The 13,782-nt window shown below is 38.8% G+C and overlaps 1 protein-coding gene across 1 annotated transcript in view; it reads left to right on the top strand.

The window, feature by feature from the left end:
- Positions 1–4,643: 4,643 nt before the first annotated feature.
- The window catches only part of C2CD6 (C2 calcium dependent domain containing 6), a gene marked incomplete at both ends in the record, with an annotated part of 178,613 nt that continues 169,474 nt past the window's right edge, over positions 4,644–13,782 (top strand). Inside the window, 1 exon segment of the mRNA XM_081261738.1 lies at positions 4,644–4,919. Coding sequence (XP_081117864.1) covers positions 4,644–4,919 — 276 coding nt within the window.

Below are 13,782 nucleotides of genomic sequence, written 5' to 3'. Positions count from 1 at the left end.
TGGGCAGTGTAGGGGTTCATGATCCTCCCTGTCAGCAAACTGCAGGGAAGCCATGCTCATTATTGCTGAGGCTTATCATACCTGAAGTCTGTCACCAAGGAGAAATATGGGGGCTCTGCTACTGATGTGGAGGATTGTGATAGGTTGAACAGTGGCCACTAAAGATGTCTATGTCTTAATCCCTGGAATCTGTGAATATATTACCTTATACAGCAAGAGAGATTTTGTAGATGAGATTAAGGTAATGAGCCTTGAAATGGGAGAGTATTCTGTATTATCCAGATGACCTAGTATAATCTTATGAGTCTTAAAAGCAGAGAACCTTCATGTCTTGATCAAAGAGAGAGATGCTAGTTGTGATGTTGCTGATTTTAAGATGCAGGAGAGGTCTGTGAGAGAAGGAATGTGTCTTCAGAGGAATAGAGAAAAACCTTTGGCCAACAGCCAGCAAGGAAACAGAGATCTTGGTCCCAAACCTGCAAGAAACTTAATTCTGCCAACATCCCAGATGAACAAAGAAACATCTTTTCTTAGAGCCTCCAGAAAGGAATGAAGCTCTGTGGAAACCTTGATTTTGGCCCTATGATACCCCACATTAGACTTGGTACACAGAACTATAAGATAGCAAATGTATTGTCTGAGCTGCTAAATTTGCTCCTAAAGTCCTAGAGAATAAAGAAGCCTAGAGCTGCTATGGAATGCAACTGGGAAAGCTGGCATGAGTATGGTTGTCTTAGAATTCTTTCAGGTCTGGGAAATATGACCTGGACTTCAAATCTCCTGATGACCCCAGGCAGGTACAAAATTCTAGAGCCACTGGTGCACTTGAAAAAATCCTTCATCAGGGAAAACCTAAGTGTCTATTAAAGATTCCTTTGATTATGATTGGGAAGCAGGAAAGAAGTTTTATTGCAAATGAATGCCCCAGGATTTAGGGAATAATCTCACTGTGGCTAAGTCAAGGCAGGTCGCTATGGCTATAGATGAGAATATCAGACCTATTAGATTCTCTAAGGATGAGGTTTAGGTTTGTGGGAAGACAAAAAACAAACAAACAAAAACAGTGGTAGCCTTCTAGAGGCTCATGTAATGTAGTTAGCCATAGGTAGGCAAAGGAGTAGAAGAACCTAGGAGGGAATTGTGGATCAGATTAATAGGATGCTGTGAATAGGAAGTTTATAGGATATATGGGATTTCTACTGGTGGAGATGGGGACCCCAGAAAAAGCCACAGCTAAGTGAACCCTGAGGGTTTTTTATTTGAAATTGATCAAAACAGAATGTTGAGAGACAGTATAATAGTAACTAATATAGATCAACCTAGATTTAATCGTTGTTAACAATTTGCATCATTTGTCTTTTCTTTGTATGTTCTTTTTTTGTTTCAAAGTCTTGAAAATAAATTGCTAAAATCATGGCATTTCACCTGAGTATTTCAGCATGTGGCTCTAAAAATAAGGACACTTGTTTGTGTAAGTACAATGTTACTAAAACAGTTGGAAAACAATAATTCTATAATATCTAATATCCAGTCCATTCTCAGATTTTCCCACTTGTTTCTGTAGTAGTCAAGGTGTACACATTTATTTTTTGTTTTGTCTCCCTTATCTCTTTGTTTAAATTGGTTTCCTTACCTTTTGTCCCTCTCCACAACATTTCCTAAAAATATTTTTTCAGTTGTAGATGGACACAATGCCTTTATTTTATTTATTTATATGTGGAGCTGAGAATTGAACCCTGTGCCTCACACATGCTAGGTGAGCACTCCACTGCTGAGCCACAACTCCAGCCCCCTCCAAAACATTCTTTAATGAGAATTTTCATGGAGACGAACAGAATCAATTGATTATAAAAAAAATAATATAGTGATATCCTTTGTATACTTTGTCAGTGTCTCCCAATAACACTTTGTGAAACTATAGTATTAATGTCACAGCCAGGATGTTGAAATGGATCACCCACCCATCTTATTTGGATTTTCTCAGTTTTAATTTCTATAGAGTTGTACCTTTTGTGTAAATCTGTGTATTGGCCATCACAGCCAAAATATAGAACAATTCCACAAATTCCTTCATGTTGTTATTTTTTTTTAAAGAGAGAGGTAGAGAGAGAGAGAGAGAGAGAGAGAGAATTTTAATATTTATTTATTTTTAGTTATCGGCGGGCACAACATCTTTGTTTGTATGTGGTGCTGAGGATCGAACCCAGGCCGCACACATGCCAGGCGAACGTGCTACCGCTTGAGCCACATCCCCAGCCCTCATGTTGTTATTTTTAACCATGCCCATCTCACTTCTGCAGTATACCCCTGAACCCCTGACTCTAACCCCTGGCAACCATTAATCTGTCTTCTGTTTTGAAAATTTTGTCATTTCAATAATATTATCAATTTAATCATACAGTATATTATCTTTTGAGATTGCCTTTTTTTCTGCCCTGCATAATTCCCTGTCAATTTCATCCCAGTGTGTGTATCAATGGTTCATTGCTGACCAGTATTACAAGGTATTTTGTACTGCACTATTTACCTGTGAGAGGACATCTAAGCTGATTCTGGTTTTGGCTATTACAAATAAAACTTATAAGTGTATATAGATTTTTGTGTGAATATTAGTTTTCATTTCTCTGGAATAAATACCCAGGAGTGTAATTGATGGGTTGTAATGGTAGTTGCATGTGTAGGTTTTTAAAAGTTTTCTAGAGTGGCTGTTTGTATGCTACACATTGCCACGAAAATTTTTTTTAACAGTCCAAGCCACTTTTGTTTTAGAGTGTCTCACATTTTGGACTGTCTGACTTTTCCCCTATAATGTCATTTATTTATTTATTTTTTTTCAAACAGAAGTTTCCGTAGACTGGAGCTTAGGTCTAGAAGTTTGATTACCTTTAGGTTAGATATTTTCTTTTTTAAAGAAACAAGATTACTTCATCTATGCTTCCATAGATGCTGCATAACATGAACCTTAAGGAAGTCAGAGTGAGATGGTAAATAGTAATTCTCATTGACAGAGTGATTAAACACATAGGCCCAATGTGGCATAGACCCAAACTGACAACAAATATGTATTTAGGGTCTTGGGTTATTGTGTCATGTACCCTGAAAAGTAAAAGGTGTGGATCAGGTTCTTACCCTCAAAGAACTGTATCTTTTGAGATTAATAGGATGAACTAATAGGAGTATGCCAAGTAGGTTGAAGACAACAGTTTATTCTGCTTTTGATGAATAAATGTGTATGGAGTTATAAAGACAACTAAATGCTGTTAAGCTGACCATTTTATAAATGAATAGATTCCAAACAGAATAGTGATAAAGAATAATTCTGAGGTAGGAAAGTGCATTTTGGAGACTGTTGTCTTCTGTATTAAGAAATTTAAATTTTGTGGTCAATAATGCAGTTCTGGAAGTTTCTGGGTTTGCTTTATGTATAATGGCAAAACAGTATTACTACTTGAATAGTGGAAGGAATGAACAGGGAGAAGAGGGTTCACCAGGGCAGCAGACAGGGAATAAACCTTTGCAATAGTCTTGAGTGTGAGGGTCCCAAATTACGTTTTTTAAAAAGAAAAAGTTGAGTTCAGATAATAGGATTCAAATTTTTTAAAAATGTCGGAATTTTCATGGTTGTTCACATGAAACAACCATGAAATGGTTGTGATGGCAAAATCAGACCTGGTTGTGAAATGAAATTATGTTATAGTAAGACACCAATGCCTATGGAAGGGGTCAGTTACCCTTCCCCTCTCAGCCTTTCTCCTGGAAGCCTGAGTGATCATGAGTCCCCCCTACCTTTTGGATTGTAGATAACTTCCCCTGGGAGTCTAACTACTCCCTTTAACCTGTAAATGCACCTTTGGAGGCTCAGGGCCCAAGCCTAGAGATTTATCAAAGGCCTTGTAAGAGGAGCCAGTTCTTCCCCTTATCACACTGAGCTTCTGTAAACATATTTCCTGCTAGAAACCCCATTGACAATCTGGACTAGATAATTTGACACAATATAGCCTATAAATGTTGTGAGAAACTGTAGATGGGAGCTCAGACTTTGGAGTTTTGTTTTCCTCTCAGCCCACAGGTATAAAATAGTTTGGAATTCTCCTCTCCGAATACCAATTGCTGCTTGTTTCCTAAAAACACTACAAGTGGGTTTGGAACCATACTAGAGGTTCAGAGGGAAGAGCAATATATAAAGTATTAATGTGTCTTTTGTAACAAGTAAAGTTATCCAAGTAGGCTGTTGGAGCACAGGAGACAGTGCAGAGGAAGTGATGACTGATATTTTAAATCTCCTAGAAGGAAAAGGTGCAGGGAGAAGAGGGTTCACCAGGGTTGCTTATTGGGGCAGACAAGACAGAACTGGGGCGGACGACAGCTCTGAGCAGCTTGCTGCCCAGCGCATGCTCCGATTTCTTCCTAAAGGAGACAGAAATGGCCCGGGCTAGTGCTTGCTGCGTTTAGGCTCACTAAACTTGCCTGCCTGCAAAGCCCCGGCCCTGGCAGCATCCAGGCAAGAACCATCAGGGCCCGCATGGCTGCACGTGTGAGAAGCAAAGCGCGCGAAAGGCTGCGAGAGCTCGTTGGATTGCGCGGGCGCAGTAGCAAGCTGTCGGTTAGGCAGGCACAGGCAGGCCCCTGCGGAGCATGGCGGAATGGCGCAGCCACAGGACACCCGGAAGATTCCCGCCTCGCTCCCTGCTGATACCCGCAGCGGCCGCAGCGGGCGGGTCCATTCCCTGTTCACAGACCCAGTACTTAAGAGGAGTACCCTGGCCATCCCGGAAGCCATACACCTGAAGACGTCGGATGGGAAGCCCGTGGAGTTGAGAGGATCAGAGACCACTTACTTCCGCAGTGCCCAGGAAGCTGAGAGGTCGTCCGGGGTAACGGACAAGGAGAAGGAGACCACCGGGCATAGGCTGCTGAACGTGAGTGCGGGCCTGGTGACTGAAGGGTGGGGTCTAGCTGAGGGGGTGGGGGCCAAGAACCTGAGGCCAGCGCCGACGGCGGGGGAGACCGGCCCGCAGCCGGAAGTCGGTAATATCTGAGAAGTTTACTCGTTGGTACCTGGACAGTTAGTTAACTTCTCAGAGCCTCATTTGCTAATTGTTAAAGACAATAATTGCTACCCACCTTACTTAGGGACAGCTAAAGGGGCTGATGATATAACGTGATTAGGGGAGTGCAGGAACAAGGAGCCAATAAATGTTAGCTGCTGTCCTTATCATCATCTCTGGGATCTCATCTAAATGATTACAGGGCTACAGTCTGGAAACTTTAGCTACTTTTGTTTTCATTCTCAAGGTTCTTACATAGTGAATCTGCAGAATCTCTGTCTGTCTGCAGAGTGAATTATTGGCCTCCTGAAACTTCTGGGAGTTTTCCAATGTATATAGCTGTACCGGTACCGTTAGAGCCTGGGGACCTAAATGGCAAAGGAGAATCAAATTGAAATTTGCTTTGTGAAAGTTCTTAGAAAAAATTTGAGGAACTTTTATATCCTTGTTGGTCTTAAGCTATTAAATTCTAGTATTAGGAAATAAATGATATGCAAAAGATGAAGTCCTTCTCAGTGACATTAAGGAGTTGAATTACTTGATCTTTGAGCTATCCTTTTAATTCCCCCAATTTAAAACGCTATTGAAGCATTGTTATGATAAATTGAGATCGTATTAGGAGTAAGCGATAAGGAAAATCATCAGGGAAAAAAATCATAAATGTCGTGTAAGAGAGGTGTGCTTGGAAATCTAGCCCATGGGAGATATTAGTTGTGTGTCATTTTAAGGAATTTGGACTTTTTACTATAAAGTGGTGATTTCCAATATTTTTTTGAGTATGAGGGTCCCTTTTTAATGTAAACAATGAAATTCCCCCACCTAAAAATAAGTGGTTATTTATTATTAATGCCACAGTCTTGGCTGGGCACAGAATCACGAGCCACCACACACCTTGTAGATTCAAACAGCAATTCTTTATTCCCGAACTCACACCGGCCTCTACACACGTTCTGGGGAAATCCAAGTTCTGGGCCCAAATTCACATACTCCACCAGGCTTTTTTCCAAATAATTTCTGAATCTCAGGAGAACTCAACGGGAACTCAAGGATCCCGCGTGCCTGAGGCAGCAGGATACGCACTATCCCCCCCCCCCCCAGGGTACACCTTAAACCTGGAACTTCCCTAAACCCAAGGACGGGATACTCCCGAAAACCTGATCAGCTCTAAACCCGGATCCGCCCTGGTCCTTGAGCAAGGTCACCTTACTAAAGCATATATGCAACCTTTCCTATCCCCTACTATCCCCCCTCCCCTCCCCTCCCATCTTCTCTCTCTACCCCATCTACTGTAATTCATTTCTCTCCTTGTTTATTTTCCCATTCCCCTCACAACCTGTTATATGTAATTTTGTATAGCAATGAGGGTCTCCCTTCATTTCCATGCAATATTCCTTTTCTCTCCCTTTCCCTCCCATCTCATGTCTCTGTTTAATGTTAATCTTTTCTTCCTACTCTTCCTCCCTGCTCTGTTCATAGTTGCTCTCATTATATCAAAGAAGACATTTGGTATTTGTTTTTTAGGGATTGGCTAGCTTCACTAAGCATAATCTGCTCTAGTGCCATCCATTTCCCTGCAAATTCTATGATTTTGTCATTTTTTATTGCTGCATAGTACTCCATTGTGTATAGATGCCACATTTTTTAATCCATTCATCTATTGAAGGGCATCTGGGTTGGTTCCACAGTCTAGCTATTGTGAATTGTGCTGCTATGAACATCGTTGTGGCAGTATCCCTGTAGCATGCTCTTTTAAGGTCTTCAGGGAATAGTCCCAGAAGGGCAATAGCAGGGTCAAATGGTGGTTCCATTGCCAGCTTTCCCAGGAATCTCCAAACTGCTTTCCAAATTGGCCGCACCAATTTGCAGTCCCACCAGCAATGTACAAGTGTACCCTTTTCTCCACATCCTCGCCAGCACTTGTTGTTGTTTGACTTCATAGTGGCTGCCAATCTTACTGGAGTGAGATGGTATCTTAGGGTGGTTTTGATTTGCATTTCTCTGACTGAGAGAGATGGTGAGCATTTTTTCATGTACTTGTTGATTGATTGTATATCCTCCTCTGAGAAGTGTCTGTTCAGGTCCTTGGCCCATTTGTTGATTGGGTTATTTGTTATCTTATTGTCTAATTTTTTGAGTTCTTTGTATACTCTGGATATTAGGGCTCTATCTATCTGAAGTGTGAGGAGTAAAAATGTGTTCCCAGGATGTAGGCTCCCTATTTACCTCTCTTATTGTTTCTCTTGCTGAGAAAAAACTTTTTAGTTTAAGTAAGTCCCATTTGTTGATTCTTGTTATTAACTCTTCTGCTATGGGTGTCCTATTAAGGAATTTGGAGCCCGACCCCACAATATGTAGATCGGAGCCAACTTTTTCTTCTATCAGACGCAGAGTCTCTGATTTGATATCAAGCTCCTTGATCCATTTTGAGTTAACTTTTGTGCATGGCGAGAGAAAGGAATTCAGTTTCATTTTGTTGCATATGGATTTCCAGTTTTCCCAACACCATTTGTTGAAGATGCTATCCTTCCTCCATTGCATGCTTTTAGCCCCTTTATCAAATATAAGATAGTTGTAACTTTGTGGATTAGTCTCTGTGTCCTCTATTCTATACCATTGTAGCAGAATACAACAATTACTAATAGGGCATTATGTAAAATTGTTGATGTGTAACCGACGTGATTCTGCAATCTGCATTTGGGGTAAAATTGGGGGTTCATAACTCACTTCAATCTAATGTATGAAATATGATATGTCAAGAGCTTTGTAATGTTGTGAACAACCAATAAAAAATAAATAAATAAATAAATAAAGCATATATGCAATGTCCCAGCGAATGTCCTCTAAGCAACATGGGGTACGCTGGCAAGGAAATTTCGATGCGTCATTCCTACTTGGCAATGGCCCTCAGCAATTATTATTATTTATTATTATTCACTGATTGGGAAAATATGTAATCACAAAAGGCTGCCAAGTAGTCAGGGTGTTATTAAAGGAGTTTGCTCCAGATCAGTGTTTCTTTTTTTCTTGGATTGTCTGTATCCAGCTCTTCTGGGGCATTTGTTGAAATGAGCCTCCACCATAGTCCTCCTGAATCCAAAGGGTGGGTCCACAGTCGTGTGTTCAAATTTAAACCTATTCAGGTTTTAGATTCAGGCTTGATAATCACTAGAGAGGGAAAGGATTGACATTAATGTTGTAAATTGACGATGTAGGATGGAGAAGGAAGCAGATACAGCCAGAGGAATTGGATGACTGGATGAAAGAAGAAGGAGGGATAAAAGAGAAGTCTCAAAGAGTTTTTAAAAAAGGTTTATTAATCCAGGTGCAGTGCTGCATGCCTGTAAATAGTAACTCAGGAGGCTGAGGTAGAGGGATTGCAAGTTTAAGGCCAACCTTAGCAATTTAGTGAGGCCCTAAGCAACTTAGTGAGAACTTGTCTCAAAATAAAAAGGGCTGGGGACTTTCAGTGGTGAAGCGCCCCTGAGTTCAATCCCTGGTACCAAAAAATAAAAATAAAATAAAAATAAATTATTAAATGGAGGTTACTAAGAGAATTAGATCCACTAGAGATAGTGCTTAAACTGAGAGATATTGTGGTTTATAACTTAAGTAAAAATGTGGATAACTTACCTCACGTTTTATTATCAATTCTTTGAACCTCCTTAATTCCTTTCAGTAACTCACTGTAATTCTTCATATTGAAACTTATCTTCACTCTGGTGATTTCGCTGTCAAATCCCATAACTTAGTATTCTGTTTCGTGAACTGTAATTACTTCACTTTTCTTGCATCTGCTAGACATGGAGGATATGATGGTGAACAAAACCAGACAAAGCACTTTTTTTTAGGAAGCTGATATTCAAATTGGATAGTATAGGTTATGCTGTGATAAAATAAATTAACAACAGCTGTGGTGGAGGGACAGTTAGTACTTTGGATAGGGGATCCAGAGAAGGCTTCTTTGAGGAGGTGGCTTTTAAGTGAAAACCTGAAGAATGAGAGGAGGTGAGCTGTTCAAGGAGTTGGGGGTAGAACATTAAGGTGAACAAGCATCACATATTCTAAACTTTATTCCTTCTACGGAGGAAAAAAGTTTAGAATATTCTAGGAATACAATGAATGAGAGGAGGAATGACTTGAGATGAAGTTATAACATATATTTTGTATGTTTAAGTCCTTTTAAAATATTTTGTGTTTGTGAATTGTTGGTTGGAGAGTCATGTTTATTTTTTTCCTATCAGATTATGTTCTTTCCCTTTTCAATTTTTCAAAAGCTCTATCTTTATTATGGGCATCTGAACTCATCTCTAATAAACATCACAAATATTTTCCTACAACTAACAGTTATCTTTTGACTATGGTACTTTTTGCTATTCAACTCTTAGTTTCGTTGATTCTCAGAATTTCTATTCTTTAGTGTGTTTCTGCTCTGGGATTTATTATTTCTTTCCTTCTGCTAACTTTGAGCTTACCTTTTTGTTTTTTACTTAGTTCATTTAGGTATCAAATTATCTTGTTTATTTGAGATCTTTCTTTTTTGATGAGGCATTTATTGTTATAAACTTCCATCTTGGAGCCGCTTTTGCTATATTCATAACATTTGGTATTTCATATTTCTATTTTTTCTCAAGATTTTTTGTTTCTCTTTTGATATCTTCTTTCATACGTTGTTTGTTCAGAAACATGTTTAATTTCCACATATTTATACATTTTCCAAATTTCCTCCTATATTTATTCCTAGTTTCATACCACTGTGATCAGAAAAAAAATACTTGATATAATTTCAGTCTTCATAAGTTTATTAAAACTTTCTTTTGGCCTAACATACAGTCTATGCTGTAGAATGTTCCATGTGCCCTTGATAAGAATGTGTATTTTGCTGCTTTTCGATGGAATGTTCTGAATATATTTGTTAGATCCATTAGGTCTAAAGTATAGTTGAAGTCCGATGACTTCTTATTGATTTTAATTGAAATTAGGGCATTGAAGTCTTGTACTATTGTTGTGTTGCTATCTCTTTCTCCTTTCAGTTACATTAATATTTACTTTCTGTGTTTAATGTGCCCCAACCTTGGGTTTGTATATGTTTATAGTCATTATATCCTCTTGATTAATAGAATCCTTTATTATCATATAATGATCTTCATTGTCTCCTTTTACATTTTTGACTTAAAGTCTATTTTGACTGATAGTATGTATAGCCATGCCTGCTCTCTTTTAGTTTCTATTTGCATAGAATATAAGCCTATGTGTGTTTTGTCTTTTTTTTTTTTTTTTGACAGTGCTAGGGATTGAACCTCAAGTGTGCTAGGCTCTACTATTGAGCTTTATTTTTACCCCCCATGTGTGTGTATTTTTTTTTTTTTTTGTACTGGTTATAAACCCAGGGGCAGTTAACCACTGAACTATATCCCCAGCCTACACCACCCAACATCCCATCCTTTTTTGGGGGGACAGGATCTCACTAAGTTGCTTAGGGCCTTGCAAAGTTGCTAAGATTGGCTTTGAACTCATGATCCTCCTGCTTCAATCTCCCAAGTAGCTGGTATTGCAGACATGTCACTGTGCCCAGCCCCAGGTGTGTTTTTAAAGCTGAAGTGAATCTTGCAGTATGTACTTAGGTTTTGTTTTTGTTTTAGTCATTTGACTTCCTGTGTCTTTTGATTAGAAAATTTAATCCATTTACATTTAAAGTAATTGTTAATAAGTAAAGACTTATTGTCCTCTTGTAACTTATTTTCTGGCTATTTTGTAGTTCTTTTATTCCTGTCTTCTTCTTTTACTGTATTCCTTTGTGATTTGATGATTTACTATAGTGGTTTGTTTTGATTTCTTTAACTTATCCACTGTAAGTTTTTTTCTTTATGGTTACCATGTGGCTTACTTAAAATATCTTATTTTTCTTGTATGGGAGGGTACTGGGCATTGAACACAGAGGCTCTGAACCACTTAGCCACATCCCCAGTCCTATTTTGTATTTTATTTAGAGACAGGGTCTCACTGAGTTGCTTAGTGAGACCATTGCTGAGACTGGCTTTGAACTTGTGATCCTCCTGCCTTAGCCTCCCAATTACAGGCATGTACCACCACACCCATCTATCTTACAGTTTTAATAGTATTTTAAGCCTGTAGCAACTTGATTTTAATACACAAGAACTCCACCTTTTTAATGCTTCCCACCCATTTTATGTTTTGATGTTTCTATTTACATCTTACTACATTGTGTATTCATTAACAAATTATTGTGACAAAGTTATTTTTAATACTTTTGTCTTTTAACTTTTATACTAGGGTTTAGTGATTTACATATCACTATTATAGTATTAGAATATTCTGAATTCAACTGTGTAGTTATCACTAACAGTTCATACTTTTGTATGTTTTTATGTTATTAATTAATATGTTTTCATTTCAGCTTTAAAAACTCCCTTTATTATTTCTTGTAAGACAATATAGTGGTGATGAATTCTCCCAAATTTTATTTGGAAAAGTTTTATCTTGCCTTCATTTCTGAAGGATGGCTTTGCTGAATAAAATATTTTTGGTTGACAGGTTTTTGTTTTTGTTAGTCTGTCCCCCCCCCCAACCCTGACCCCAACCCCATTCAGCACTTTTAGTATATTATCTCATTCTCTCCTGGCCTGGGAATTTCTGCTGGGAAATCTGCTGATAGCCTTATGAGTGTTCTATTCTATGAAATAAGTTTCTTTTCCCTTGATGTATTCAAAATTATCTTTGTCTTTGTTTTTTAACGGTTTTATTATAATTTGCTTTGGTGAAGTCTTCTTTCAGTTGAATCTGTGTGGGGACATATGAACTTCATATAGTAGGATGACCACATAACTTCCCAGCCATTATTTCTTTAAATAAATGTTTTTTCCTCTTTCTCTCTTTTTTTGGACTGCTCATAATGCATATACTGGTTTGCTTGTTGGTGCTCCATGACTCATGAAGGTTTTTTTCATTGTTTTTCATTCATTTTTTCTCCTCTGACTGAATAATTTCAAGCAACTTGGGTTTGAGTTTACATATTCTTTCTTCTGCTTTATGAAGTCTACTTTTGGTATTCTTTGTTGCATTTTTAATTGCATTCCTTGTGTTAATCAAACTGAAGAGTTTGGTTCTTTTAATAATTGCTTTCTCGATATTGAACTTCAAATTTTATTTCTGATTTGCTTTTCTGATTTTTGTTGAGTTGTCTGTGTTCTCTTGGAGTTCACTAAGTATCCTTAAAACAATAATTTGAAATTAGTTGTCCAGCAACTCATAGATCTTCATTTTTGTTTTTTTTTTAATTGGAAAATTATGTTTCCTTGGTGGTATCATGTATTCTTCTCTTTCTATTTTTTTTTTGGGGGGGTGTTTCTTTTTCTTTCTGTTTTTGGCAGGCAGGGGTGGGGGGGTGTTTCTTATAGCCTTATGTTGATCTGTGCATTTGATGGAGCAGTTACCTTTATGAACTTTGCAGATTGGTTTTGGTAGGGTGGATGTGAGTAGGCTGACTGAATGGGCTGTTGGCTTCTGGCTCCAGGGAAGACCAGTGGCATAGCCTTTGTGCATCTCTATTAGCTGGGGTCATAGTTGGTGAAGGGGCTCTTAACAGTAAGTCTTCAGACACTTTTGGTGGTATTGAGGGCTCTTGGGGTATTCAGTGATGATGGCTTCTGGGAATCTCCTGACAACTTTTTCTTCCATGAGGGATGCCATAGCTGAGGAGAATACCTCTTGGCACCAGGTTTAACTTGAGGACTCTGAGATCTGATGTTCAAGCACCTGAGCAGATTTGGAACCATTGTCTAGAGTGTGGGTGCTCATAAAGCCACAGCAACTCTGGGGTCCAGAGGCTGAGTAGCTATAATGGCAGGAGCTTTCTTACCTGAGATGTGGGCATCCACAGTAGCCTTTGAGCTGGGTCTGGGGAACAGGTATGGACAGAGTGGCCACAGAGCCAAAGTTGGATTGTGAGCATGAACAAAGCAGTTGCAGAGCCAAGATCTGAAGTGCAGGTGCATGTGGAGCAGCCTTAGCTCTGGGATCTGGAGTATATGTGGAGTTTGGGGAGGAATGGAATCCCTGGTCCTGGAGTGGTGCAATAGCGGCTCTTTCTTCAAGAATGGTTGCAGTAGTGGTGGTTATCTCAGTAGTGAAAGATGTGTCCACTGTAGAATGGGTCACTGGGACTGATACCAAAGAACAGTATTGCGTCCTGTTCTGGAAAGTTGTGGGTAGTCTTCAGCTGTTTTGGTAATCAAGGTCCTGAGCAGCAAAGGCTACCAGGTTCTCCATGGAGCAGGCCAGTGTGAATCATGATAGCATCTACTCTGTAGGTAATACAGATAGTTTGTGCCCTTCCTCATTGCTCCTACATATCTCCACTAAACTGATCTCCCTAGTGACCCACTGTTGCTTTACTATTTTGATATAGGTTTCTAATTGGACTCTTTTGTCCTCCTAGAGCTATTTTTGTTTGTGGTTAGCTGATTTTGTGTGTGTGTGTGTGTGTGTGTGTGAGTGAGACAGGAAGAATGCTAGTATCTCCTACTCTGTCATCTTGCTGATATCACCTTTCTATTATTTTGTCTTTAAATGTTTGATAGAATTCACCAATGAAACCATCTGGGCCTGGGTTTTTCATTGTGGGAAAATTTATAATTATTAATCCAATTTATTTTTGTAAATCTTTTCATATATTCTTTTTCTTCTTGAATCAGTTTTGGTTATTTGTGTCTATTTT

The sequence above is a fragment of the Spermophilus citellus genome, assembly GCF_964194105.1.
Source record: "Spermophilus citellus genome assembly, chromosome: 11".
Lineage (NCBI taxonomy): Eukaryota > Metazoa > Chordata > Mammalia > Rodentia > Sciuridae > Spermophilus > Spermophilus citellus.
The sequence above is the reverse complement of the archived record's forward strand: the minus strand, read 5'-3'. Positions and strand labels throughout refer to the sequence as shown.